The sequence below is a fragment of the Chroicocephalus ridibundus genome, chromosome 10 (genome assembly GCF_963924245.1).
Source record: "Chroicocephalus ridibundus chromosome 10, bChrRid1.1, whole genome shotgun sequence".
Lineage (NCBI taxonomy): Eukaryota > Metazoa > Chordata > Aves > Charadriiformes > Laridae > Chroicocephalus > Chroicocephalus ridibundus.
This window is the reverse complement of record NC_086293.1, coordinates 19540922-19567489: the sequence shown is the minus strand read 5'-3', so window position 1 is coordinate 19567489 and position 26568 is coordinate 19540922. Positions and strand designations below refer to the sequence as shown.

The window sequence follows — 26568 nt, the reverse complement described above, 5'->3', positions numbered from 1 at the left end:
GCGGCGGCGCGGAGGAGCTGGGTGGCGGGAGCCGCTCCGCCGGGGGCGACGCTCGCTATAAATAGCCCGGCCCACGCTCCGGGAGCGGCGGCACCGAAATAGCATCGAGCCGGGACCGGGAGCCGAGAGGGAGCCCCCGGCGGGGCGGGAGTCGGGGCTAAGCATCCGCCGCAGCGGGCTGGGCTGGGCTGGGGAGCGGAGCTGAGCCCGCACCCCCGGGCGGGAGGTCCCGGTGGGGGTGAGCCGAGCCGGGACTGAGCACGTGCCGGTCCCCGGTGCCGAGCCCCGCGGTGCCCGGAGCGGCGCTGCCGGCGGGGCCGGGGCCGCCGTGCCCGTGCCCGTGCCGTGCCCGCCCCCGGGCGCGCCCGCCTCGGCGGCGCGGGAGGAGGCGGCGCGGAGCAGCGGCGGCGCCCGGGCGGGGATGGCGTCTCCGGGAGCGCTGGAGCCGGCGGCCGGCAGCGTGCCGGGAACCAAGGTGGAGCTCACCGTGTCCTGCCGGTGAGCCGGGAGAGGGGCGGGGGAGCGGGCGGGGACCGGCGCCCGGACACGGGCGGGTGCGGAACGCGCGGGGGTGCGCCGCGGGGTGCAGGTGTCCCGCAGCAGCTGCTGCCCCGCCGGTCAGTCCCCGGTCCCGGTGAGGAGGGTGGGCTGCGGGTCCTCCTCGCTCCTGGGGCACCGCTCGGTGCCGCGGCGTGTTCCCAACGCCCCACTGCCCGGCTGCCTCCCGCGGGGAGAGGTCCCGTCCCCTCCGCGGGGTCCCGGGGGACGCTGGCACCGGGCGCGGCTGCTCGGAGGGACCCGCTGCCCTCACCCGGGGCTGGGGCGCAGGACGGCCCCGCTCGGGGTGATGCTGGCGGGGCGCGGGGTGCCGCTGTGGGCTGCGGGCGGGCTGCCCGGCTCTGCCCGGCTCCGTGAGCCCCGTAGGGAGGCAGCAGGACCGGGAGTGGGTCAGCCTTGTGGCCCCTCGCGGGACAGGGGCTGCAGGAGAGGCGCTGCTCGGTGCCCCTGGCTCCCGGCGGGGTCCGAGGGGCGAGCGGTGGCTGCCAAGCCAGCCTGTCGGTGACTAAATATAGCCCGGCAGAGGCACCGCTGCCCTCGCTGCCCACAGCCCGGGGGTCCTGCCCGCAGGGACCAGCAGCAGCGGCCTCCCGGGCAGCAGCATCCCCCATGCTGGGGGGGTGTCAGGGAATGCCTATGGTCAGCCCCCTCGAAGACCCCTGCCTGGCTGGGCAGCTCTGGCGTGTCCCCAAGCCCTGCAAACTCCAGTCTGGGCCAGGGGCTGCCGTGCCCCCTCCCTGAAGCTGAGCCCCTGCCCTCCCTGCCAGCCCCTCTGGGCAGCGGGCAGCAGGGCCGTGGGGCCTTGCAACTGCGGGCGGGGGCCAGGGTTTGGTCCTGGAGATGGGCCAGGGCAGGGGCAGTCTTCGTCTTCGCAGCTCCCCTAGAGCTCAGCCCCATCCAGGGGTGCTGGGGGAGTGCTGGGGTCTCTCCCCTGTGTGCTGGGACCAGGGGAGCTGGCTGAGCCCTGCAGCCCCTGGCCATACCCCAGCCCACCCTGTGCAGCCACCCCCAGGGGTGCAGGAAGGATCCCAGCAGAGCCGGTCGCAGCCCCCGGCACTTTCCGGTGTCACACCGTGCAGAGGACGACGATCAATCGCTCTGCCGGCAGCTGCATCGGGGGCGCAGAGCTGGTCTCCTTTATTCTCACTTCTGTGCCCCGCCATTAGCCGCGCTCCCGCTGCCGGGGTGCGGCGGGCACTCAGCCGGCGCCGGCAGCACGGGGGAAGGTTTCATCCTCTAAATGGGTTCCCTGTCATGTTCAATCATCGTCAGCGCTGGAGACGCTGCTCCTCGCTCGCCCCGCTGTCCCACTGAACCCCGCGGTGGGAGCCAGCACATCGGCCCAGGGTGCCGGAGTGGCTTTCTGGCATGGTGCTGTCCCACGGTCAGGGGGGAGAGCACGGGGACCCACCACAGGGCCGGGTGGGTGGCACACAGGGTGGCTGATGCCTGGATCTATCCCCCCAGGAACCTGCTGGACATGGACACCTTCTCCAAGTCTGACCCAGGTGGGTGGCGGGACCGGGCAGGGGGCATGGCACGGCACGACATGGCACGGCATGGCACGACAGCCCAGCTCTGCTCCTCTCTCCGCAGTGGTGGTCCTCTTTGTGCAGGGCTCGGGGAGCAGCGAGTGGAAGGAGGTGAGCACGGCTCCTCTTGCTGGGTCCCTGGGGACATTCCCAGCCCTGTGCCGGGGGTGCTGCCACCCACAGTTGCCCCCGCTCCTGGCTAATCCCTGGCTGAGTTAAACAGGCCCATATGGCCACCCACATCCACGCTAATGATCCCTTCGCGTCCACGCTAATGATCTGGCCCCGCCAGCACCGCTAATCCCCCTGCCGGGATTAGCGCCGGGGCAGCTGCGATGGGGAGGGGTCCCGGGGAGGGGGCTGCCCTCACCCCTCTCTCTGCAGTTTGGGCGCACGGAGGTGATTGACAACACCCTGAACCCTGACTTCGTCCGCAAGTTCGTCCTCGACTACTACTTTGAAGAGAAGCAAAACCTCCGCTTCGACGTGTGAGTGGGGTGGCCGGGGAAGGGCTCAGCCCCGGCTCGGGGTGGAACTAAGCACCGAGTCAATAATAAATAATGATAATAAATAAGGATAATAAATAGTGATAATAAATAAGGATACAGAGGCAAAAAGCACAGATGGGTGGGGAAAGTGGGGCTGCATGCCAGGGCACCCCCGCGGGCACCGGCTCAGGTCTCTGCTCTCCCACCACCAGCTACAACGTGGACTCCAAGAGCTGCTCCATTTTAAAGCAGGTGAGCGCAGCCTGTGCTGGGGGGGATGCGCGGTGACACCCCGGTGTGACACCGTAGTGGGGCACCCCGAGGCTGTGCTCTGTGTGGGTGCTGTCAGGGGGGACAGGTGCCACCGGCGTCAGGGGGCTCTAACCTGCTCTCCATCTCTCTGTGCCCCATGGGGACTGGCAGAAGGTAGGTGCCCACCATGCACCAACCCTGTGGGGCCAGGATACACCACGGGGGTGGCTTTTGGGGTGCAGGATGGGTGTGGGGTGGCCGGAGGGGTGCAGGATGGGATCAGGGCACATGGGGTGCACAAGGGGGGGGCACAAGGAGGGTCCAGGGCTGTGGGATGTCCCAGGTGGCAAAGGGTGGGTCCAGAGCATATAGAGTGGGCACATGGGGTGGTCCTGGGGGTGCAGGATGGGTCCTGGGTGGGGGGCTCTTGGGGCACAGGTTGTCTCCAGGGTACTTGTTGTGGCCCCAGGGCAGGGCAGCGGCGGGTCCCATGCATTGGGAGGGCGAGGGGTGGGTGGGTGGGGGGGGGCTGTGGCAGGAGCCCCTGGGGTCTCATGGCGCTGTGCTTGGGGCACAGGACTTCCTGGGGCAGGCGTTTGTGGCACTGGGGGAGGTGATCGGGTCCCAGCGGGGACGCCTGGAGAGACCCCTCACGTGAGTCACGCCCCGTGGCAGGGCAAGGGGGGGGTCCTGCATCATGTCCCCAGTCACCCACCCCACGGGACTCTGTCCCTGCATGTCCCCTGATGGGGGCAAGCACCAACCGTGGGGCGCAAGCCCCAAACCCGACCCCATCTCCTGCCCCTGTCCCATCTTCCATGTCCCCAAGCTGATCTGGCACCTCTGCCCCCAGGGGGGTTCCAGGGAAGCGGTGCGGGACCATCCTGCTGCTGGCCGAGGAGCTCAGCAACTGCCGGGTGAGTGCCTGTGTCCTGGTGGCAGCTCAGCGGGGGTTGCATGTCCCCCCTGGCAAGGACGGCTGCTGGGGCCCGGGGCAAGGAGGTGGCTGGCAGTGACAGTCCCCATCCGCAGGACATCGTCACCATGCAGCTGTGTGCCAACAAGCTGGACAAGAAGGACTTCTTTGGAAAATCCGACCCCTTCCTTGTCTTCTACCGCAGCAACGAGGACGGCACGTGAGCGCGGGGACCCGGTGGGGTGGGCAGGGTGCCGGTGTCACCGTACGGCGCGCCCCGACCCTGCCCTGTCCCCGCAGCTTCACCATCTGCCATAAGACGGAGGTGGTGAAGAACACGCTCAACCCGGTGTGGCAGCCCTTCACCATCCCCGTGCGCGCCCTCTGCAACGGCGACTATGACCGGTACGGGGACAGGGACCAGGGTAGCGCAGTGGGGATGGCGACACGGGTGGCCATGGGGCCAGAGCGCCTCCTTCACAGGTTTGGCCCCGCAGCGGCAGACAGCTCAGAATTGAGTCCTTATTGTTTTGGTTTTTTTTTTTCTCTTTTGCAACCCAAATTACATAAAGACATCCCCCTCCTTTCCAGGGCCCCCGCCGTGACCCAAATTTCCCACTTCCCTCCCGGCAGAGATGCTGGCGGCTGGCAGGCAGGGTGCTCGCTGCCGGGGCGCTGCGGGGCTGGGTGTCCCCAAACTAGAGGGGCTGGGGGGGGGGGGCCTGTGCCAGCCAGGCTGGCGGCTCACCCTCTGCCCGCCTTCGCTTTCAGGACAGTGAAGATAGACGTGTACGACTGGGACCGGGACGGGAGGTGAGGCCATGCCCATGGGGTGGCAGGGGACATGGGGGTGCCACCACCGCTTCCCAGGGTGTCCCTCACCGGGGCGCCTGGCCGCGCCAACCCCACGCTCCTCCCGCAGCCATGACTTCATCGGGGAGTTTGCCACCAGCTACCGGGAGCTCTCCCGAGCACAGAGCCAGTTCACAGTGTACGAGGTAGGGCGGGGGGCCGGAGCGGGGGGGCCAGGGGACACCCCGCGCCGGGGCCAACCCACCCCTGCGCCCGCAGGTGCTGAACCCCAGGAAGAAATGCAAGAAGAAGAAATACGTGAACTCCGGCACCGTGAGTGGGGCTGGGGGGCTCCTGGAGCTCCTGCTTGCGGGGGGCCGGGTCTGACCCCCTCGCGGTTCCCACCAAGGAGGGGGGGGCCTGGGTCTGACCCCCCTGTGCCCGCAGGTGACACTGCTCTCCTTCTCCGTCGAGTCTGAGTTCACTTTCGTTGACTACATTCGGGGCGGGTGAGTAGGGGGCTGGGTGCCCCCGGCTCCCCGAGACCCCCCCACAGACGAGGGTCTTGGGGCGAGGACGGCGGTGACGGTGCAGGTGCAGCCTGGGGGTGACGAGGGGGCGGTGGGGCTGGGGAAGGGGGGCAGGACGGTGGCCCCGGGCTGTGGGGTGGTTGCTGGGGAAGCGGGGGTCCAGGCAATGGGGAGGGGACATACCATGCCGTGGGGCTGGAAGACGGCATCCCCGCGCCATGGGGCCGGCAGCCTCCCTCGCTCTCCCCCCAAGGACGCAGCTGAATTTCACCGTGGCCATCGACTTCACGGCCTCCAACGGTGAGTGCAGACGGTGCCGGGGCGGGGGGGCTGCATCGGCCCAGCCGTGGGGCAGGTGCCGACGGGCGCTGTGCCGCAGGGATGCCGTCGCAGCCCACCTCGCTGCACTACGCGAGCCCCTACCAGCTGAGCGCCTACGCCCTGGCGCTGAAGGCGGTGGGGGAGATCATCCAGGACTACGACAGCGACAAGCTCTTCCCTGCCTACGGCTTCGGCGCCAAACTCCCGCCCGACGGCAAGATCTCCCACCAGTTCCCCCTGGTGCGCCCCGGGGGGCAGGGCTGAGGGCAGACCCAAATCTCCCGGCTGTGGGGCAGGGCTGGCCGTGGGGTGCCCACAGCAGCTCGGTGGGGCAGGGGAGGACCCTGGCCGCATCCTGCCTCGGCATCCCACAGCTGAGGGGGGGGACACTGGGAGCTGTGGTCCCCATTCAAATGCCTGTCCCTGTCCCCCAGAACAACAATGTGGACAACCCCAGCTGTGCCGGCATTGAGGGTGTGCTCGAGTCCTACCTCCAGAGCCTGCGCACCGTCCAGCTCTACGGTCCCACCAACTTCGCCCCCGTCATCAACCAGGTGGCCGGGTGAGCACCAGAGGACTCTGTCCCCTTTGCCATCCCCAAATGCCACCAGTCCCACAGTGAAGCCGGCTGCCCCACACCAGTGGGGCTGCTGGAGGGACCCCGGCCCTTGTCCCCATAGGACGGCCGCACAGGTGACCGACGGCTCACAGTACCACGTCCTCCTCATCATCACCGACGGCGTCATCTCCGACATGCTGCAGACCAAGGAGGCCATCGTCACCGTGAGTGCACCCTCGTTGCCGTGAGTTCACCCCACACTGGGTGCTGTCCTGGCTGCCACCCTCCCTCTGCTCCACAGGCTTCCGCCTTGCCCATGTCCATCATCATCGTGGGAGTGGGTCCAGCTGAGTTTGAGGGTGAGTTGGGGCTTGGGGACACCAGGGAAGGGGGACAGAAACACCCTCCCTTCCTCTGGGACATGGTGTCCCGGAGGAAGGGACGGTGTTTCCATCCCCGGTGGCCACCCCACCGAGGCTTGGTGACACCAGCTGTCACCCCACAGCCATGGAGGAGCTGGATGGTGATGAGGTGCGGTTGTCCTCCCGGGGACGCTACGCCGAGAGGGACATCGTGCAGGTAACGCCGGCATTGAGCCTGGTCCTACCATGGGCAAGCGATGCTCAGCCCTTCGCTGACCGCCCCCCCGCCGGCAGCCGCAGGGTTGTTTCCAACCGGGCTGCAAATTTCTTTCCCTTGGGAAGTTTGTGCCGTTTCGGGATTACGTGGATGACTCGGGAAACCAGGTGCTGAGCATGGCCCGCCTGGCCAAGGACGTGCTGGCCGAGATCCCCGAGCAGCTGCTCTCCTACATGAAGACCCGTGACATCAAGCCTCGCCAAGCAGACCCCCAGTAGCTCCTCCAGGGGTCCTGGGGACGGCCAGTGGGGCGAGGACACACGTTACTCTCTGTCAGCGGGGCTGGGCTGTGGAGATGTGGCCCCACCAAGGGTGGGCATCACCTGCCACAGCCGGTGGCTGTGGCTGGGACCCTCCTGGCAGCGAGACCTTGGGGCTGGACGTCCCCAGCTGCCATGTCCTCCTGCGTGGCACAGCGGGGCTGGCTCGGACCGTACCGTCCTGCGGCAGCACGGGCAGGGACGGTGCCGGCGCACGGGCTGTGGGGCGGCCATGGTGCGTCCCCCCACCCCCGCCAGCCTGGAGGGGGCTGCCCCCCGGGGCTGGGTGCATGCCGGGGGTCCCAGCCCCGCCATCGCCTTGGGGCAGGGGCCTTCACCCCCGCTCCTCCCTGTGCCCCGCTCTGCTGCCCCACAGCCTGCCCCACGCAGCCGGGGGGTGCCGGGGAGGGAGGGCAGGCGGGCTCTGTACCGCGTTACCGACTGTAAATAAACTGCTCCGACCGGGTCTGCTGCCGTGATGGGGCCGGGGGGGGACACGGGGACACCTCCGGTGGGGGGGGCGCAGCGGGGCGGGGCTGCCGGGCGGGGACTGTGATTCGCGGCGGCAGATTCGCCTCAACCGGAGCGGCGCGGCCCGGCCCCCGCCGGCCCTTCCCGGGGCCTCCCCGCTTCTTCCGCCGCCCTCCGCCGTCCCCCCCCCGCCATCATTTCCCCCCCTCGCCCCGCTCCCCCTCCCCGCCCGCCCCGGCCGTGCCGAAAGTGCGGTTGCTAAGGGCGGCGCGGCGCTTTTACCCAGCGGCCGCCCCGCGCCAGGCGCCGCCGCAGCCTCCATTGTTGCGGCCCGGCCCGGGCCCGCCGCCGCCGCCGCCCATGGAGCCGCCTCCCGCGCCCGCCCGTTGAGCGCAGCCCCGGGGCCGGTGAGCGCGGCCGGAGGGAGGGAAGGAGGGAGGGAAGGGAGGGCGGGAGGCCGCCGCCGGGGCCTGGGGAGGGGGCGGCGGGGCGGGGGGTCCGGCCTGGCCTGGCCTTACCCCCCCCCCAACCTCGGCCACCCCCTCAGCCCCGCCATGGGCGTAGACTTCGACGTGAAGACCTTCTGCCACAACCTGCGGGCCACCAAACCCCCCTACGAGTGCCCGGTGGGCACCTGCCGCAAGATCTACAAGAGCTACAGCGGGATCGAGTACCACCTCTACCACTATGACCACGACAACCCCCCCCCGCCCCAGCACACCCCCCTGCGCAAGCACAAGAAGAAGGGGCGGCAGGCCCGCGCCGCCAACAAGCAGTCGCCCAGCCCCTCCGAGACCTCCCAGTCGCCGGGCCGAGAGGTGATGACCTATGCCCAGGCCCAGCGGATGGTGGAGGTCGACCTGCACGGCCGCGTCCATCGCATCAGCATCTTCGATAACCTCGACGTGGTGTCCGAGGACGAGGAGGTGCCCGAGGAGGTGCCCGAGAACGGCAGCAATAAGGAGAACACGGAGACCCAGAGCGTCCCGCCTAAATCTGGCAAGCACAAGAACAAGGAGAAGCGCAAGGACTCCAACCACCATCACCACAACGCCTCAGCCGGCACCACTCCCAAGCTGCCCGAGGTGGTGTACCGGGAGCTGGAGCAGGACACCCCCGATGCCCCACCTCGCCCCACCTCGTATTACAGGTATTGTCCGTGGCCGCGGCGCGAGGAAGCTCCCAGGCGGCTCTAGCTCATGCCCTGGGTCTGGAGGCGGAATTGGCCCTGCTCTGTGCAGGCGGCTTGTCCGTGGCTCCTGGAAATGGCCTCCAACTGCCTCTCCTGGGTCCTGCGGATCTGGCCATCCCGTGGCTGCAGGCTCTCGGAGCTCTGTCTGGCGTTGGGCCCCAGTTTTGAGGGGTCCTTGCGCTTTCAGAGCGCCTGTCACTGCTTAGGTCATTGCTGGCAGTTAGATCGCCTCACTCATTCCTTGCTGGGACGGCAGGTACAGTTATAACAAAAAACGAATGCGTCCTGCCTTCCCCATTGCTCTTCAGAGGTGTGCTGGGATAGCTCTAGAGCCCCCCCAGCACCAAGGTATACCCATAAAGATGTAACTATTTGCGGGCTTAATGTGTCTTGGTTGTCCTACGGTTTTCCCATGTGTGATTTGGCAAGTGCAGTGGCCCAAAGTAATACCTCAAGCAGGGAGTTAATACTGAACCAAAGTAAGGCTTGTGTGGTCACTCCTGCTGTCCTAGTTGCCACATGCCCTGAGAAACTGGCACCGCATTCCAGGGATGGGATAATGATGTTATTTTGTGTTGGGGTGTGTTGCAAAAGAAGTGTCCCCCTGAGGTGTCTGCGATGTCGCTTGCTGCGATGGTGGGGGGTGGTTGTTGTCAGTCGCTGGAGCAGTAGCCTCGGGGTTCCAGGTCTTTCCTCTCTAAATAACATCCCCTCGCCCACAACTGGGAGTGAAAGAGAAGAGGGCGCAGCCGCACTCGCCATCATTAATGAAACTTGGTGCCTCCATGGCCAGTTACTGTTGAGTCTTGGGCATGAGGCCGCTGTCTCCAGAGCATCTGGCACCTGCTTGGTGGCTCACGCATGCTCCCATCTTGCGCTGATGAGTCTCCAAGGTCTTGCCTGTTAGATGAGTGTTATTTTGTCTGTGTTGTGCCCGATGCGCTGTTGCACCACTGCGCTGCTCAGGGTGTAGCAGCACCTCCCGCTCCTGCATGTTCCTGCCTTGTACCTGCTTTTTTTTTTAATTTGACTTAGAGCTTGGGTGCAGCATTTAAATGTTCCCTCAGCCTTGGCCTGTGGGAGTTAGAGTTCAGGAGCTCCAAGCCCCCGCTGGCTGTGCCCTCACCCTCCTGCGCTGTCCTTCCAGGTACATCGAGAAGTCAGCAGAGGAGCTGGATGAGGAGGTGGAGTACGACATGGACGAGGAAGATTACATCTGGCTGGACATCATGAATGAGCGGCGGAAGACCGAAGGTGTGAGCCCCATCCCCCAGGAGATCTTTGAGTACCTGATGGACCGGCTGGAGAAGGAGTCCTACTTCGAGAGCCACAACAAGGGGGATCCAAATGCCTTGGTGGACGAGGATGCCGTCTGTTGCATCTGCAACGATGGGGAGTGCCAGAACAGCAACGTCATCCTCTTCTGCGACATGTGCAACCTGGCTGTGCATCAGGAGTGCTACGGGGTGCCCTACATCCCGGAGGGACAGTGGCTCTGCAGACGGTGCCTGCAGTCACCTTCGCGAGCCGTGGACTGTGCCCTCTGCCCGAACAAGGGGGGGGCCTTCAAGCAGACGGACGATGGGCGCTGGGCACACGTGGTCTGTGCCCTCTGGATCCCGGAGGTGTGCTTTGCCAACACCGTCTTCCTGGAGCCCATCGACAGCATCGAGCACATCCCGCCCGCCCGCTGGAAGCTGACCTGTTACATTTGCAAGCAGCGCGGCTCTGGGGCTTGCATCCAGTGTCACAAAGCCAACTGCTACACTGCCTTCCACGTCACCTGCGCCCAGCAGGCAGGGCTATACATGAAGATGGAGCCCGTCCGGGAGACGGGGGCCAACGGTACCTCCTTTAGCGTGCGCAAAACTGCCTACTGTGACATCCACACGCCGCCGGGCTCCGTGCGCAGGCTTCCCGCTCTTTCCCACAGTGAGGGGGAAGAGGAGGATGAGGAGGAGGAGGAGGAAGGGAAGGGCTGGAGCTCCGAGAAAGTGAAAAAAGCAAAGGCCAAGTCTAGGATCAAGATGAAGAAGGCACGGAAGATCCTAGCAGAGAAACGAGCCGCGGCACCCGTGGTTTCTGTGCCCTGCATCCCCCCGCACAGGTAAGGCCCGCCACCCTCACTCGGCTGTGGAGAAACTTCTCCCTTTCTCTATGCCTTGTGTCCCGCTTTCCGTGCAGGTGTTATCTTGTTCCTCTCCTTAGCTTTTCGCACAGGTACTTCTCGCTTTGTTCTCGCAGAGGGCTGTTGGTGGTTTCCTCTGGGAGTCCTGCAGAGAGGCAGGGCGATGCACTGCCCCGCAAAGGTGTCTGGGCTCTCAGCGGGGCAGGAAATAGCTGCTGTTAGTTTAACGGCAGAGAACGAACTTGGCTGGACGCGTCAGGAAGCAGCTGGGGGTTCCCAGTGCTCCTTTCCTGTTGTGCTGACCTCAGGCGCCAGAGTAAACTGGGGAGGGGGGAGGAGGGCTGCTCTCCTTTCTGCTGAGGTTTTTTTTCTCCTGGGGCTGTGCTGGGAAAAATAGGGAGGTGTGGGGAGCGATTCAAGCCTGGGAAATGGGCTAACCCCGGGGGTTGTTTTGACTCTGGAGCAGAGAGGTCTCGTATCGGGATCCCTGTGCCCTGCTGAGCACAGATCATCCATCCCAGCAACCGCTTACCCCTTGCTGGGCTTCCCCAGTGTTTTGTGCTAGTCGCAGGCAGCAGCTCTGCCTCGGTGCTGCCTGTCGGAGCCGGGCCAGGCAGCAGCGATGCACAGGAAGCCTCTGCACAGCTGCCTGAAAGGGATGGCTGGAGAGGACCAGGACTTCTGCCTGCCAAGGGACATGACTGTCATGAGGTTGGCTTCACAGCACGAGGGTAGCGTAGAGGCTGTCAGGAAGATACTCGAGGCCTCACCAGGGGTTGTCCCAATTCTGAGGGCTTACGGGAAGGTGCAAACACTTGTTGGTTACAGGTCTAATCACTATGTGTCTTTCTTTGGTCTGATCATTGGGCTGGTGTGTAAGTCCCAAAACATGAGCATTTAACAGCCTTGCCAAAATTTGTCAGTGTGGTTTATAACTCTGGGTGCCCTCGGCAGCATGTAAAAGCACATAGAAGCACCTTAGGATGGTTTTGGATCTTGCCGTCGCCCCGCAGCAGGCATTGCATGGTCAAATGCTTTCGTGCCCAACCTGCGTTTTGCCTTTGTGGTTGTCAGCCACCACGCCTGAGCTGCTGAGCTCTCCTCCTACCCGCAGCAGGAGCTGTGCCGGGAGTGTAACCCTGTGAGGCCCCAGCACTGTCCCTGCTGTCAAACATGGCTGTGACGGTGCAGGGACGTGGGACTGCTACTTCCCTGCAGACCCTTGAGACCATCGAGGCTCCTGTGCGGTCGGAGGGGACCACGCAGAAGCCGTGGGTTTTGCTCTCTGGGCAGCATTATGGTGACTTGTGGAGGCAGGTCTCTGCTACACGGTTACTGGCTTTTTGCCACAGTCTGTTTGTGTCCCAACCTTATGTTATTGCTCACTCGGGGCTTGCTCTGTAGCTGGAGCCTCTTTTCTCATGTGCAGACGCGTTGGCAGGCAGTTTGTAGGCTCTTGCTGCTATCGTTGTGCTTGCAGTGAAACCCACACTGAGCTAGAAGCTGTTAACCTCTCCCCAGGCCTTCCTGTTGGGATTAATTATTCTTCAAGGGCTGTTGCCAGAATGCCAAATGTCTTCCTGTGGGAGCTCTGCTTGGCTGCTGATGGCACACGAGGCTGCTCTCTCCAGCCTCTTCAGCTGAGGCTGATGCAGGTCGGGTCATCCCCTGCGAAGAGCTGTCCCTGTGAAACCTGGAGATGCTGGGGGTTTGTCCCTTTGGCTCACTGCTAGCAGGGCATCTCTTTCTGGCCTTGCTGAATGAGCCTGTCCCGGCCCCTCCAGGCTTCCTGATGTTGTAGAGAGTAGGAGAATGCCTTCTGTGGTGTTTTGGGCTGTTTCGGGTAGTCCTTCATTAGCTCATGTAGGAGCTCTGTTGTGCTCATGCCTCCCGTTCTCTCATCAAGCTTTGACAGGTTTGGTTGAGTTAGGGGCTCCTTGGGGCTCGAGGTTTGTCTGGTAGTGTTTGGCCAGGGCCTTTGTCACCATGGGTGGCCCTCAGACGGGTAAATAATGGGTTTAGGATAGCAGTGCCAAGTGCTCGCAGTCTTGGGGACTGTGGGAGCTGTTAAAGGTCTAACCCCTGATGCAGCTGTGTTGTACCCTATCCTGGCACAGCCTCCCCCAGGATTTTGCCTGAAATTTGGCAGAAGGTAGAAGGGAAAAGTCTGTTTTGGAGAGGCCAGGCTGGATGGTTCCAGGCGTCCTCTGTTGCAGCTGTCTCAGGGGTGCTGCTGCCCTGTGTGACTTGGTCTTACAGAAATTCTTGTCACGGGGAAGGGTGTTCTCCACCCGAGGAGCTGCTCAGCTGCTCTCAGGTGGCCTTGCTGCTACGTCCCCCCAGCCAGGGCTTCCCCTGCAGCAGCGAGGCTCACATTATTGATGGGGTCTGTGGTTTGTCTCCCTTCTTCAGGCTCAGTAAGATCACAAACCGTTTAACCATCCAGAGGAAGAGCCAGTTCATGCAGAGGCTGCACAGCTACTGGACTCTGAAGAGACAGTCCCGCAATGGTGTCCCTCTGCTCCGCCGCCTTCAGACACACTTGCAGTCACAAAGAAACTGCGACCAGGTAAGGGCTGCTTGTTGGGGTGCTGCAGGGCATCCCGGGTGTGCACGTGTGTGCTTCCTGCGCCTTCGGAGCTGTGGGCTCAAAGCCTTTGCTGCATGCGGTGCCTGCAGGCACAGAAGGGGGGCCAGGGGTACAAGCTCCTGGGTGAGGAAAGGGCAGCCCCAGCTGCTTTTGCTGCTTCACCTTCTCCGCCGCTCTTGGTGTTCAGAGATTTACCAGGTGGCGACGCTCTTGGCAGCCTGCCACAGGAAGGGAATCCTGCCGTCTCACACTGCCACGCAGAAGTTAGCTTCTTCCTCATGCCTGCGTTTAGCCGGTGGCAATGGCAGACTTGTCAGAAATGTCTCTAGTCTGAGGCTGCTGTGTCAGCAAGTGCAGAGAGAGGTGGACGGAGATCTCCAGAAACAGTCTGGAAGGAACCAAGACTTTGCTTCCAGTTTCTGAAACCGCTCCAGGAGCGCTCCCTGTGGGTGATGCTTCCAGCCCACTGTCTGCCTCAGCCCTTAGTCAGTACTTCACAGATGTGAAGTCTCTGGTGCCAGAGAGGAAGATTTTTCTTTTGGCTCCCTGTCTGATCTCTAAATCTTTCTTTCTGAGCCCTTTAAATAAAGACTGTGACCAGTCAGAGGTTTCTCATGCCTTTTCCCCCTCTCATTTTAATTTGCTGGAGAAGAGTTGAGACTGCTTCTGCTCATCTTTGGCTACGGCAGAATAAAAGTCAGCTTCTTTTGGTGCTCCAAAAGTGAAAGCAATCAGAGCCGTGTTCCCTTTTTGCCCTGTTGCCCTTTGCCAGAGCTCTGAGCAGTAGCACAGACCCTGGTGTTGTTGATCTGTGCTCTTGGGCAACTGCAGGCAGGTGGTCATGTTAGAAAGAGTATTTCCAGAGGCTTAGGATGTCCACCTCCTGGTGACTAAGGAGCAGGTATTCAGCTCTGGCCAGAGGTGGGACTGTTTCTGAGTCACCCGCCTAGGTTATAACAAGGGAACTGGGACCTTTGCACCGGGGAAGAGCCCCAGCACACGGTCAGGAAGGTGTAGATGGGAACACATCTCCTGTCAGCTCATGGTCTCTGATGTTCCTGCAGAGAGACACTGAGGATAAGAACTGGGCCCTGAAGGAGCAGCTGAAGTCATGGCAGCGCCTCCGCCATGACCTAGAGCGTGCACGCTTGCTGGTGGAGCTGATACGCAAGCGGGAGAAGCTCAAGAGAGAGACGGTAACGATCGTTTGCCCCTCCGTGGGGAGCTGCTGGGGTGGGCATGAGCATGGGCTCTCTAGAGTGCTGTAGGGCATGTGCCGGGGTCCCCTCGGCCGTGCTGCGCCCTGCCCCAGCGGCTCTGAGCAAAGGTGGCTGCTCTGCAAGGCTGAGGTGGGACGCGCAGGTGCTGGAGCTGATGCGACACCTCCGCTCCCCAGAGATGGGGGTGAGGTGCAGTCCCTGCCCCTTGCGCAAAGAGAGGTGTCACTGTCCCGCAGGACTGCACTGCTGCTCCATGGGGTCTGTCCCCGCTGCCTGGCTGCTGGACAGGGGGCTCAGCCCTGCTCTGTTCCTCTGTTTCAGATCAAAGTGCAGCAGGTGGCACTGGAAATGCAGCTGACCCCCTTCCTCATCCTCCTCCGCAAGACGCTCGAGCAGCTGCAGGAGAAAGACACGGGCAACATCTTCAGCGAGCCGGTCCCTCTGTCTGAGGTAACAGAAATCTACGAAGTAAGAACCCCCTCCCCCAGATTTCTACTTGACTCAAACTTGTCCCTTGCTCATGCCAAGGGCTGCCCAGGGCGCTCCCTGGTCCAGAAGCTCCCCTGGGCAGCCTGGTGCTGGCTCGCGCATCCCAGCACCACTCACCCAAGGTGGGTGTGCAGTGATGCCCCTCCTGGGTGAGCTGAATACAGAACAGCTGAGCTGGTGCCAGCCGGGAGCACAGCACTCAGCCCTTCCTCTGCGCATGTTGCTGGTGACTCCCCAGTGTCTGTGAGCGGTTGGGGATTCCTGCTGGGAAAGGCAGAATGCCAGCCCTTGGCAGGCGGCACCCTCTTACCTGTCCTCTCATGAAAGCCTCTGCTAGGTGACAGACTGAGCGCAGCACGGAAGTGGGTTTGATCCGAGACTGTCACTGCTGGGGGCAAGGGAAATGATTCCTGAGACCATTATGAGTCCCCACCTGGGGAGGTGGGAAAAGGCTGTGCTGACTCTGCACAGCTCTGGCAGCAGGTCAGCACAGAAGTGTTTCAGCAGTTTGGAGAGGAAGACTGCACAGTCCCTCCTGCAGCCATTGCTGCCACCTGGACGGTTCTGTTTTACCTGTCCGCACTTACCCTCACCCCCAGGGTCTGCGTTTGCAGCTTCCTCCCCCGGGGAATGCCATATAGTGTTCTGGATCCCAGCTGCCTGCAGACAGGAGGAGAGGACAGGATGCTGACATGTGCGCTGGAGCCTTAAAAACGCTTCAGAGTGCGTATCTGCTCTAACATGTTGAGTACAGCACATGGGCTCCCTAGTCCGGAGGCGTTACTGTTCCTCAAGCTGCAAAAGCAGACGGCATTCCCCGATGTGCATTTGGGCAGAACACAGGGAGCGATACCTGATTCCTCTTAACGACTGTTTTCTTGGAGCAGGTAATGCTAACTGATGGCTCCCGGGCTCTTAGCTCTGGCTTTTTCCTCATTCAGGTCCCAGACTACCTGGATCACATCAAGAAGCCGATGGATTTTCAGACAATGAAGCAAAACCTGGAAGCCTATCGCTATCTGAATTTCGACGACTTTGAGGAGGATTTCAACCTTATTATCAACAACTGTTTGAAATACAATGCCAAAGACACAATCTTCTACCGGGCAGCCATCCGTCTGCGGGAGCAGGGAGGCGCTGTCCTCCGGCAGGCTCGCCGGCAGGCGGAGAAGATGGGCATTGACTTTGAGACAGGCATGCACTTCCCCCATTGCGTAACGGTGGAAGAAGCTCAGGTCCAAGACATCGAGGACGGTGGGTACTCATCCCCTGTCCCGGGGTACAAGGGCTACTCGGAGGTAAAACCTGGGCAGAGTCGGGACACCTGGGGGTCTGTTGGAGCTGCCTCCCACAGGAGGTTCAGTCGGACACCCGATCTGTGTCTGGCCATTCCCTGGAGAGGTGGGGGCTTTGCTTGCCAGGTACCCATCAGCCCCATTAGGTTGGTTATAGGCAGCGGCTTGTCTGCATGTCCTGCCAGTCCCTCATCCCCTTGGTCAGAGCAGGGGGCTGCCTGGGACGTGGCCTCCCTGGCCAGTGTCAAGGGTTTTTCCTGTTACAACCCCCTTTCTTTTTCCCGCTGTCTTCTTGCCCCAGCTGATGGGAACCCCTGGTATTCTCCAAGCTGCTGATCAGCCTGCCTTCCCCAGCACACCCAACTGGCTTGCTTCCCACAGGGCTCCTTCTCCAGGTCTTTTAGGGTAACTTGCCATATTCACAGGTGTTTGGTACCATTTCAGCTACTTCCCTCCTGCGGGGACCCTGGATTGCCCCATGCCCTTTCACATTGAGGAGCTTCAAAAAGTTCCTGATTTCTTTCATCCATCTGTTCCTCTTTGCTCCCCCAGAAGATGTGCGGCTCCTGCTCTCGGAGAATCAGAAGCACCTGCCCTTGGAGGAGCAGCTGAAGATCCTGCTAGAGCGGCTGGATGAGGTCAACGCTGGCAAACAGAGCATAGGACGGTCCCGCCGGGCCAAGATGATCAAGAAGGAGATCACAGTCCTACGGCGGAAACTCGCTCACCCACGGGACCTGGGCCGAGATGGGCTGGAGCGGCACAGCTCCTCTGCCAGGGGAGTCCTGCAGTCGCACAACCCCTGCGAGAAGGACCTGCAGACAGACAGCGCTGCAGAAGAGAGCAGCAGTCAGGAAACTGGCAAAGGTACTGGTCCCTTCACAATACTTCCAGTTTTGGGGAGCGGTGGAGAACTGCCTCTGGATAGGCTTGGCTGGGGGAGAGGCCGCCCTGCCAGCTGCCTGCTGAGGCAGGAGGGCCGCATGGGCAGCTCCCCACACAGCCTCGCTCTTCACTCCTCCTTAGGAGCAGGGCAGGTGGCCTCTCGGGGGACAGTCCCCTATCTCCTATTCTCCTGCAGGGGTCCCTCATTTCCCGTAGTGCTTCCTGTAGGGGTGGGTGTGGAGTACACTGTCCGTGCCTCCCCGGGCTCCCTCCTGGCGTGACCGCCTGAGGACAGTACTCTGCTGGGCAGTTTGTAGTGAGCTGTGCTTGCCAAGCAGGGGGGTTTGGCAGCCAAAGGAGGCCACCTCCTGCATCAGGAACAGCCACAGCCTGATGTGCATTTGCCTCGGGGGAGGGTCAGCAGGTTGCTGGTGTTCGCAGGTGTGGCCAGCGCTCACCCGGTGAGCTCACCTCCCACGCGGCTGAGGAACTGGATGTCACTCCAGAGACTGAGACTGAGAGTCCCAGCTGTGTGATGTGGGGCGTGAGATGGATTGTGTCCTGCCAGCTCTGCCACGCTGCTCAGTTGCTCTAGGGGCATTACGGAGCAGGCTGCCTTCAGCATCCCTTCCTGTGTGGGAGCACAGGAGGCAGTTGCAGCGGTACTGACTGCCGAGCTCCAGACGCCCTCCTGGGGCTGGGAGCTGAACGTGGGCCAGCTGCCAGCTCCCTGCTCTCCTGAACAGAGATGCTGCGCTGGGCTCCGTGGGGAGCACAGCCAAAGCTCCAGGCAGATCTGACAGGTGTCACTGGGGGTTTGCCACCTCTGCATCCCAGTCCTGCCCCACTAAGCACTGGGAAAAGCAGGCTCTTCTGTAAGCAGGGAGCATTTCAGGGCCTTTGTCTTTCAAGGGTGCAGTGGAGCTTCTCAGCTGCTGCGTGTCATGGGAAAGGTTTATTCCTGCTTGCTTCCTATTTTTGACTTCTGCTTCTGTGAAGTTGCTGCCTGGGGGAAAGGAGGGCATCCCTGGGTGGTGGAGTGTTCTTTGATGTCCCCGTCTAGCTGTTACTGTGAGCAGACTGGATAGTTTGACCCTGAGGGCGCAGGCATGGCAAAGCTCAGGATGGAGCATCTTCCGAGATAACGTTTCCAAGAAATGAATCCTTGCTGCCACTGCTCCCAGGTCCCATGGGCTGCAGCTGATGCATCCTCTCTCTTCCAGGTCTGGGTCCCAATTCTTCTTCCACCCCAGCACATGAAGTTGGCAGGAGGACCTCAGTGCTCTTCTCCAAGAAGAACCCTAAAACTGCAGGCCCTCCAAAACGTCCAGGACGCCCCCCAAAGAATCGAGACAGCCAGATCACTCCTGGGCACGGGAACAGCCCCATCGGGCCCCCCCAGCTCCCGATAATGGGGTCCTCCCAGCGGCAGAGGAAGCGAGGGCGAAGCCCACGCCCCAGCTCCAGCTCGGACAGTGACAGCGATAAGTCCACCGAAGACGCTCCCATGGGTGGGTGCGGCAGCTCCCCCTGCGCAGCCGGGCAGCCACGGCCCTGCCAGGAGCACGTGGTGGGGTCCCCTGTGGTTGTAACGCTCTTCTGGTGGGGTGTTTTGCAGACCTGCCAGCCAACGGTTTCAGCAGCGGGAACCAGCCAGTGAAGAAGAGCTTCCTGGTGTACCGCAACGACTGCAATCTTCCCCGGAGCAGCTCCGACTCGGAGTCCAGCAGCAGCAGCAGCAGCAGCGCCGCCTCGGACCGTACCAGGTACTGTACCTGGCCCAGCTCTGATGGCGCTGGTGCTGCCCGGGGTGGCAGTGGGTGGCTCTCTTCTGGGCAAGGAGCATGTTTGACAGTACCCATCTCATTCACCCTCCTGCAGCCTGGCTACTGTTAGCTAAACCCTAGAAAGCTGTGGGGTTTGTGCCTTCGCTTAATGTAAAACCTAAAGGTGTGAGTGTGCAGGGAAGGGATAGTAGGAAGCATCAACCGGGGAATTGCCTTCTGGCACAGCGGCTGCTGTGGCCTTTTCCAGCAGCCAGCTCCAGCAGGTTCCTCCCTGCAGCTCTGATTTGGAGCAGTGCACGACTTCTTCTGTGTCCTCCCAGCTGAAACTGGGTGAGGGTCCAGCCGGTGCCCCAGCAGAAGCACCATCCCACCTTTCTTCCTGGTACCTCTGCTGAGTGCTTCCCAGTGCCAAGGCCAGTTGGAGCCCACGAGCCCTGGTGTCCCGCCAGGCTGGTCTTCTTGAAAATGGTTTCAGGAAGCTTAACGTGGTTCCTACTGACAGCTCTGCTTTCTCCCTCCGCAGCACAACGCCTTCCAAGCAGGGCAGAGGGAAGCCCTCCTTCTCCCGAGTGAACTTCCCGGAGGACAGCAGTGAGGACACGTCGGGGACAGAGAACGAGTCCTACTCCGTGGGCACAGGGCGCAGCGTGGGGCATGGCAGTAAGTACCCGGGCTGTGCAGCCGTGAGCCTGGCTGGCACTGTCACCTGGGGGGGCCACAGCTGACTCCCCTCTCCCCTCTCCTCCGCCACAGTGGTGCGCAAAGGCATGGGGCGCGGCACAGGGTGGCTCTCCGAGGATGAGGATTCCTCCCTGGATGCCTTGGACCTGGTGTGGGCCAAGTGCCGGGGGTACCCCTCCTACCCGGCGCTGGTGAGTACCACTGGCCACGTGCTCTGACAGGACTTCCGAAACCCACATCCCCCTCCCGCAGAGTGGCACTCGGGGTCCCCCTTCCCCTCTCAACTCCCTCTCCTGCTCCTCCGGCAGATCATCGACCCCAAGATGCCACGAGAAGGCATGTTCCACCACGGCGTCCCCATCCCAGTGCCCCCCTTGGAGGTGCTGAAGCTGGGGGAGCAGATGACTCAGGAAGCACGCGAGCACCTCTACCTTGTCCTTTTCTTTGACAACAAGCGCACTTGGTAAGGTCGGGGCGCTGGGGGCTTCGCGGCAGGGAAGGGGAGGGGAGGTTGTCCGGAGACGATTGTAACCCTCAAACGAGGTGGCCCCCCTCTCCCCGCAGGCAGTGGTTACCCCGGACGAAGCTGGTGCCTCTGGGGGTGAACCAAGACCTGGACAAGGAGAAGATGCTGGAGGGCCGCAAGTCCAACATCCGCAAGTCGGTGCAGATCGCCTACCACCGCGCCATGCAGCACCGCAACAAGGTGCAGGGCGAGCAGAGCAGCGACTCCAGCGAGAGCGACTGAGACGGCCCCCCCCGGCCCCGCGCCCCCCACCCCGCCGCCGGCCGCTCCCTCGCCGAATCTCAGGGCAAACGGGGCTCGGGGAACCGCCCCCCCCCCCCCATCCCTGTGCAGCTGGTCTGCACCCACCGGGGCATGGGGGGCACCGGGAGGCCGGGGGGGCGGGGGTCGGCGGTCTCACCCTCCCGGTGCCCGCTCCCCGGGGTAACCCCCCCCCCCCACCCCCCGCGCTGCCCGCCCAGCCCCCGGCCGGCCGGCCCCCGCGCTCGGACGTTGTTTGTATTTATTTTGAAGGAAGGAGAAAAAAAAAAAAAAAAACAACAAACAAACAAAACCAAAAATCTATTGATTCTTAGAAAATAAAAAACTCCCTCCGCTGCGGACACGTGCGGGCGGCGCCGGGCCGCGCTTCCGGGCGGCGGGCGGAAGTTGGGGCAGAGCGTCGCCGTCGCGCGGCGGGGAGGGGGCGGGCGCTCTGCCCTGCGCGGCGCGGAGCTCTATGGTGCGGGAGCCGGGTGTCATGGCGGAGGGGGGCTGAGGGGGCGGCCGTGCCCGACCCCGCCGCGGGGCTGCGGTCTCCATGAAACTGCGGGACGGTCCCTCCGCCTGCCCGTCCCTCTGGCGCTCCCTGCCCTGCCCGCCGGCCGAGCTGCGCCTGGACCTGGTGCTGTCGTCGGGGCAGACGTTCCGGTGAGCCCGCCCCGGGGGTGTGTGTGTGTGTGTGTGTGTCCCGGTCCCCTCCATGGCCCGGCCCGGCCGGGGTCAGGGCCGGCCCCGACCTCCCGGTGTGCGGCAGGTGGTGGGAGAGCAGCCCCGGGGCCTGGACGGGTGTGCTGGGGGAGCGCGTCTGGACGCTGAGGCAGGAGCAGGACCGGCTGTGGTACACGGTGTACGGCGAGGAGCAGGACGGGCGTCCGGACGGGGCCGAGACGGACCAGATCCTGCGCGACTACTTCCAGCTGGATGTGGGGCTGCCGGCGCTGTACCGTGCCTGGGGGGCGGCCGACCCCCTCTTCCGCAAGGTGGCCAACGACTTCCCAGGTGAGGTGGCCCTCTGGGGCCACGGGGGATGGCCACAGCACCCGCCTGGCGTCCCCTGACTGCATCCTGCCGGCAGGCGTGCGGGTGCTGCGGCAGGACCCCGTCGAGTGCCTCCTCTCCTTCATCTGCACCTCCAACAACCACATCTCCCGCATCACTGCCATGATCGAGCGCCTCTGCCAAGCCTTCGGCCGCCACCTCTGCTGCCTTGACGCCCGGCCCATCCATGCCTTCCCCTCCCTCTCAGCGCTCGCAGGTCCACCATTGCCCTGATGCTACCGTTTCCACCCTGCCGTGGCCTCGTCTGTGACCACCTACATCCCCCCGCTGTCCCCTGACAGGCACTGACACCGAGGCCCGGCTGCGGGCGCTGGGCTTCGGGTACCGGGCCAAGTTTGTCAGCGGGACTGCACGGGCCATTGTCGAGGGGCTCGGCGCTGAGGGGCTGCGCCGGCTGCGCACTGTGCCATACGCTGAGGCCAGGAGGGAGCTGTGTGCCCTGCCTGGCGTGGGCACCAAGGTGGGTCATGGGACCAGGGGGGATGGGGAGTAGCGCCGGCAGCGGGGGCTGACGGTGCTGCCCGGTGGCAGGTCGCTGACTGCGTCTGCCTGATGGCCCTGGACAAGGCGGAGGCAGTGCCAGTGGACACCCACGTCTGGCGCATCGCGCAGCAGCGGTACGGTGCGGTGCTGGGTGGCAGGAGCCTGACCCCCCGGGCCCACCAGGAGATCGGTGAGGGCAGGGCTGGGCCCTGATGTGGGACAGATGGGGATGGGGATGGGGATGGTCCCCTCAGCGCTGGCGCTCACCCTCTCTCCACAGGTGACTTCTTCCGTGGGCTGTGGGGCCCCCGCGCTGGATGGGCGCAGGCGGTGAGTATCCCTCTACCAGGCACCCCAGGGCTCAGCCCTTGCCCTCCATCCCGGCTGTGCCCACCCCATCACCTCTCCCCATGCCAGGTCCTCTTCTGCGCCGACCTCCGCAAGGGCCAGGAGCTGGCTGGCAGCCGGGACCAGGCCAGGAGGAGCCGAGGACGGGACAATCGCGGACGCTGTCCCCCCTAAGGACACCCCAGAAGGGGCAGAGCCCCCCGGGTCAGCAGCTGAGGTGGGGATCACTCCACCTGCTCCCAGCCTGGAATGTGCAGGGGTGCGGGCAGCTGCCTGTTCCCTGCCCACTGTGTTCTTGGGGCGAGCTGCTGCCCAGGGCGGTGAGGCTGGGGGGGGTTAAGGGCTGTGTCTGGCCCCTCCCAGGGCAGAGCCAAGCCAAGCGGTGTTGGCCTCTTGCCTTTATTACAAGCAATAAAATAGAAACATCCATTTGGAAAATTCTCCTTGAACATGCTGGGGGGGTGTGGGGCAGTGCCGAGGCAGGCGTGGGGGGAAGGGAGGGATGGAGGAGGCCCCGGGACGCAGCCCCGAGCCGGGGGGAGGGGGGAGAGGGAGGGAGGTGCTTTTGGGGGCTGCCCTTGCCCCGATGCAGAGCTCTGCTGCGAGCCTGTGGCGGGGGGCAGCCCCACACACCGGGGGCTGGGAGACAGGGCGAGCAGGGCAGGGTGCCCCCTGCTCCAGTACTGCAGCCCCCCCCGCCACCCCATGCTGTGCCCACAGGAGGGCTGGACCCTCCTTCCCAGCCCCCCCCCCGTGATGCAGCCGTGGGGGCCGTGCTCAGTCTGGCGGGAGGCGCTGAGCTCTGCTGGCAGGCAGGCGCCCACAGTCTGACCCTGCGAGGAGGAGCGGGGTGAGAGCCTGGTGGCAGCCCCGGGGGGTGCAGGATGGGGGCTGAGTAGGGGCTCACCGTTGCTGCTGCCCCCCCGCAGCCGCTCGCCAGGGCTGGTGGGAGTCGTCTGCCCAGGGCCCTCCTGGCTGGTTCCCAGCTGCAGCTTTCGCATGTGTCTCACCACCGCCGTGGCGTTGAAGGCTTGCTGCTGACCCCACAGCATCCGTCACCCGGCACAGGGTGCCTGGGGGGAACCCCTGCACCCCCCCAACACTCCCCACATACCCCCAGCACCCCGCACTCACCTTCCACTTGCTCTTGGCAAAGTTCTTCTTGATCTGCTCGCTCACTGACTGGTGGATGTTCTTGTCCAGGGCTGTGTCCCCAGCGATCCTGGAATGGGAGGAGGGTCAGTAGGGGTCCCCCTGCCCCACAGCTGCTGTGGGGTGAGCCGGTGGAGGGAGATGTTGGCAGGCCCCCCCTTACCAGGGATGCTGCAGGGCTTGCTCGCAGGTGAAGCGCTTGCTGGGGTCCTTCTCCATCAGGTGCTGGATGAAGTCCTTGGCTGGGATGGGGTATGGAGCAGCTATGAGCGCCTGCACCCACTGTCCCCCGCCCTGGCCACCGCGACGCTGCACTGGCGTCCCAGCCCCCACCACCCCAGTGGTCCCGGCTCACCCGAGTCCGAGATGTCGTCCCAGTAGGGCGAGTCGAACTCGTACTCGGCCCGCAGGATCTGCTCGAAGAGCTTGGCGTCGTTCTCGTCATAGAAAGGGGGGTAACCGCAGAGCCTGGGGGGGTGGCGGGGAGGGGGATGCTGGCCCCGGGTGGTCCCTGGGGGATGAGTCCCCGCGGAAGGGAGGAGGGTGGGAGGGGGGGTACGTACAGGATGTAGGCGATGACCCCGATGGACCAGCAATCCACTGCCTTGCTGTAGGGCTTCTGCGCCAGCACCTCGGGAGCTGGGGGGGATGGCAGGGGTGAGGGGAGACCCCAACCCCGGGGGAGAACCCCGACCCTGCAGCCGGGGTGGTGGCAGTCCCTGGCAGGCGCTCACCCACGTAGCCAGGGGTGCCGCAGGCTGTGGACATGACGCTGCCGCAGCCCTCGATCTTCGACAGCCCGAAGTCGCTGATCATGATCTTGGAGTCCTCGTCCAGGCTGTAATAGAGCAGGTTCTCGGGCTGCGGGGAGGGAGGGGGGTGTCAAGGAGGGGTGACGCTAGGGTGTCGTCTGTCCCCACCACCATGATGGGGGGCTTTGTGTCCCCATCCCCTCCCCGCTCACCTTGAGGTCACGGTGGACGATGCCCATGTCATGCAGGTACTTGACGGCGTCGAGGATCTGCCGGATCAGGGCGCTGGCGTCTCGCTCGGTGTAGAAACCCTTCTCCACGATGCGGTCGAAGAGCTCCCCCCCTGAGACCCTGCGGGGTCGGGCAGCGCTGGTCAGCACGGCCCCCCTGGACCCCCCCGGGCCCCCTGACGTCACTCACAGCTGCATGATGAGGTAGAGGTGGGTGCTGCTCTCGTAGATGTCATCCAAGGCCACGATGTTGGGGTGCTTGATCCTGGGGGCGTTGGGAAGCGTCGGGGGGAAGGTGAGGGGGGCTCCTGGTTGGCCCCCCCCACCCCAGCCTCCACCGGACAGGGAGCAGCCAGGCTCAGCCCTGTGGGGCGTCACGCGCTGCCGGCTATTTCGGGCGCTGCCGATAACACCCGGTGATGGGTGCTGGGCAGCGGGAAGCTGTGCCGGGTGTCGGCGGGGGGGGGCGGGGGGGGGTGCGGGCGCAGAGCGGGACCCCCACCCTCACACAGGGAGAGCCCCTACTTATGGAGGACGGCGATCTCGTTCTCGATGCCGGTCTCCTTCCCCTCCAGCGCCTTCTTGGCGATGCACTTGATGGCCACCAGCTTCTGCGTCGCCTTCTCCTCCGCCAGGACCACCTCGGAGAAGGCCCCCCTGGGTTGGGGGGGGGGGGTGAGGGGGCAAGGGGTGAGATGGGCAGGGGGTGCTGCCGGCTGGAGCCGCCGATGCTGCGCCATGATTGCCATGGCGACGGGCAGAAATCCCAGCTATTTATAGGAGAAAAGCAAGCGGGAGCCGGACACGGGCCCTGCTGGGGACGGGGTGCCAGGCATCTCCCGGCACGGCTGCACCGTCCCCTTATCAGTTGGGATAACACCGTGGTGCTGCCAGCAGCCCAGGACGAGCCGTGCCAGGGATGAGACCCTGGGTGGGTTTCGGCAGCCCCTGTGGCGTCACCCAGGTGGGGCAGGTGGCGAGCAGCGTGCTTGCACCCCACCAGGCCCTAAGCCTTGCCGTAATTAACCCGCTAATCCAGCCTAAGAGCCTTACGGAGCTTCGGGCACCGCCGGGCACCCCTCTGCCGGCCGGGGGACCACCGACGGGCACCCTCCGTACGGCGTCCGGCACAGTGGCACGGGGGAGCGGCCAGCACCGGAGGCAGGTGGCAGGCACCCGATAACGGGCCATTGTATGCCACGTGCGCGGCGGCCCCTGCCTTGTGCCAATATTTGAGCTGGTGCGGTTCCACGCGGCGGGTTTGGCAAAGCCGGAGGGGACACCGGATTCGGCACCACCGGTGGATTGTCACCAGTGTGACACACACACACACACCCCCCCCGCCACCTCCACCGACCCCATCCTGCCTGCCACTCACGTGCCCAGGACCTCTCGGAAGTCGTAGATGCGCCGAATGTCCTCTGTCCTCTTCTTCCAGCTGGGCCCATCCCGCCCCAGCGGCATGGTGCCCCGTGGGGCCACCCACTCCCACCTGTGACACGAGTGGGGACAAGGGCGGTCAGCGTGCTCTGAAAGGCGGGCCGGGGGGGGGGACACGACGACACAGAACGCCGTGGGGCGAGGGGACACCGGCACACGGGGTGCCCGAGGGTCGATGGTTGTCATCATGGGGTGATGGGGACAAGCTCTGTGGCTTTGCTACGGACCCCTCCCACGCAGGAATCTCGGCGTGGGGTGTCCCACGGCGGGGGGGGGGGGGGTACGGACGACACACAGTGGGCCCCCTCCCGTTGCCAGCCCGCCCCGCGCCCGCCCTATGGGCGGGCGCGGGGCGGGCTGGCAACGGGAGGGGCAGAAGCCACGCGTGGGTACGTGGCCGTCCCCACCCGCGGTCCCAGCTGCCACCGCCACACCGGGCGGCACACGCGTGGGGAGCGGGGCTGGGCACCCCGAGTGGGTGCAAGCCTGGACCGAGCCCCGGTGTGTGGCGGCGGGGGGTGTTTTTTTTTTTTGGGGGGGGGGGGGGGGGTGTCACCCGTCTCCGCGCGTGGGCATCCCGCCCCTGTCCCCGCCCTTACCGAGAACGCGGCGGCGGCCCCGGGGCCCCGCGCGCGGAGCGGCGGCGACTCCTCCCGGCGCGGCGGCGGCGGCGCCGCCGGACGGCCCTGACGTCACGGGGAGGGGCAGGGCCGCGCGCGCCCGCCGCCGCCG

At 64.3% G+C, this 26568-nt stretch overlaps 4 protein-coding genes across 10 annotated transcripts; 3 read left to right on the top strand and 1 right to left on the bottom strand.

Moving 5' to 3' along the window:
* Positions 1-88: 88 nt before the first annotated feature.
* On the top strand, positions 89-7295 carry CPNE9 (copine family member 9). Of its 4 annotated transcripts, XM_063347742.1 has the most exons (20): positions 107-498; positions 2026-2066; positions 2155-2201; positions 2475-2578; positions 2791-2830; positions 3408-3484; positions 3684-3747; positions 3863-3966; positions 4047-4151; positions 4518-4559; positions 4669-4744; positions 4818-4871; positions 4986-5047; positions 5322-5368; positions 5448-5629; positions 5824-5951; positions 6070-6172; positions 6250-6307; positions 6454-6527; positions 6653-7295. In XM_063347742.1, the coding sequence occupies exons 1-20, from the start codon at positions 422-424 to the stop codon at positions 6803-6805; spliced, it is 1638 nt and encodes a 545-aa protein (XP_063203812.1). In that variant the 5' UTR covers positions 107-421; the 3' UTR covers positions 6806-7295. The 4 variants fall into 4 exon arrangements, 3 of the variants coding, with proteins under 3 accessions (XP_063203812.1, XP_063203811.1, XP_063203813.1); XM_063347741.1 differs by lacking the exon at positions 107-498 and having other exon boundaries at positions 1703-2066; XM_063347743.1 differs by lacking the exons at positions 107-498; positions 2026-2066; positions 2155-2201; positions 2475-2578; positions 2791-2830 and adding an exon at positions 2944-3004.
* Positions 7296-7576: 281 nt separating this feature from the next.
* On the top strand, positions 7577-20623 carry BRPF1 (bromodomain and PHD finger containing 1). Of its 4 annotated transcripts, none has more exons than XM_063347735.1 (14): positions 7577-7725; positions 7866-8468; positions 9658-10617; positions 13051-13207; positions 14293-14424; positions 14770-14898; positions 15879-16191; positions 16788-17099; positions 18341-18628; positions 18736-18883; positions 19428-19564; positions 19658-19776; positions 19894-20048; positions 20129-20623. In XM_063347735.1, the coding sequence occupies exons 2-14, from the start codon at positions 7873-7875 to the stop codon at positions 20331-20333; spliced, it is 3651 nt and encodes a 1216-aa protein (XP_063203805.1). In that variant the 5' UTR covers positions 7577-7725; positions 7866-7872; the 3' UTR covers positions 20334-20623. The 4 variants fall into 4 exon arrangements, with proteins under 4 accessions (XP_063203805.1, XP_063203808.1, XP_063203804.1 ...); XM_063347738.1 differs by having other exon boundaries at positions 7580-7725; positions 20150-20623; XM_063347734.1 differs by having other exon boundaries at positions 7580-7725; positions 16785-17099.
* Positions 20624-20772: 149 nt separating this feature from the next.
* On the top strand, positions 20773-22582 carry OGG1 (8-oxoguanine DNA glycosylase). The gene is made up of 7 exons (XM_063347746.1): positions 20773-21020; positions 21127-21371; positions 21448-21627; positions 21713-21891; positions 21963-22104; positions 22195-22244; positions 22332-22582. Exons 1-7 carry the CDS (start codon positions 20911-20913, stop codon positions 22434-22436), a joined length of 1011 nt encoding a protein of 336 aa, XP_063203816.1. The 5' UTR covers positions 20773-20910; the 3' UTR covers positions 22437-22582.
* A 63-nt stretch (positions 22583-22645) lies between these two features.
* On the bottom strand, positions 22646-26528 carry CAMK1 (calcium/calmodulin dependent protein kinase I). The gene is made up of 12 exons (XM_063347744.1): positions 26436-26528; positions 25775-25888; positions 24922-25053; positions 24587-24661; positions 24379-24517; positions 24149-24275; positions 23978-24053; positions 23770-23882; positions 23578-23656; positions 23397-23484; positions 23170-23296; positions 22646-23095 (listed from the first exon to the last, which is right to left on the bottom strand). Exons 2-12 carry the CDS (start codon positions 25858-25860, stop codon positions 23040-23042), a joined length of 1098 nt encoding a protein of 365 aa, XP_063203814.1. The 5' UTR covers positions 25861-25888; positions 26436-26528; the 3' UTR covers positions 22646-23039.
* Positions 26529-26568: the final 40 nt, after the last annotated feature.

Bases quoted from the DNA above. Each gene is read 5' to 3' on its own strand.
- CPNE9 (XM_063347741.1), top strand. From the start codon at position 1,799: ATGGGTTCCCTGTCATGTTCAATCATCGTCAGCGCTGGAGACGCTGCT. The intron at 2,202-2,474 runs GTGAGCACGGCT...CTCTCTCTGCAG, and splicing joins GGAGCAGCGAGTGGAAGGAG to TTTGGGCGCACGGAGGTGAT. The intron at 4,872-4,985 runs GTGAGTGGGGCT...CTGTGCCCGCAG, and splicing joins AATACGTGAACTCCGGCACC to GTGACACTGCTCTCCTTCTC.
- BRPF1 (XM_063347734.1), top strand. From the start codon at position 7,873: ATGGGCGTAGACTTCGACGTGAAGACCTTCTGCCACAACCTGCGGGCC. The intron at 10,618-13,050 runs GTAAGGCCCGCC...TCCCTTCTTCAG, and splicing joins CCCTGCATCCCCCCGCACAG to GCTCAGTAAGATCACAAACC. The intron at 14,425-14,769 runs GTAACGATCGTT...CCTCTGTTTCAG, and splicing joins AGAAGCTCAAGAGAGAGACG to ATCAAAGTGCAGCAGGTGGC.
- OGG1 (XM_063347746.1), top strand. From the start codon at position 20,911: ATGAAACTGCGGGACGGTCCCTCCGCCTGCCCGTCCCTCTGGCGCTCC. The intron at 21,892-21,962 runs GTGGGTCATGGG...GCCCGGTGGCAG, and splicing joins TGCCTGGCGTGGGCACCAAG to GTCGCTGACTGCGTCTGCCT. The intron at 22,245-22,331 runs GTGAGTATCCCT...TCCCCATGCCAG, and splicing joins GCGCTGGATGGGCGCAGGCG to GTCCTCTTCTGCGCCGACCT.
- CAMK1 (XM_063347744.1), bottom strand. From the start codon at position 25,860: ATGCCGCTGGGGCGGGATGGGCCCAGCTGGAAGAAGAGGACAGAGGAC. The intron at 24,054-24,148 runs GTGAGCGCCTGC...CATCCCCCCCAG, and splicing joins CGGCACCCCTGGCTACGTGG to CTCCCGAGGTGCTGGCGCAG. The intron at 23,883-23,977 runs GTACGTACCCCC...CCACCCCCCCAG, and splicing joins GGGGTCATCGCCTACATCCT to GCTCTGCGGTTACCCCCCTT.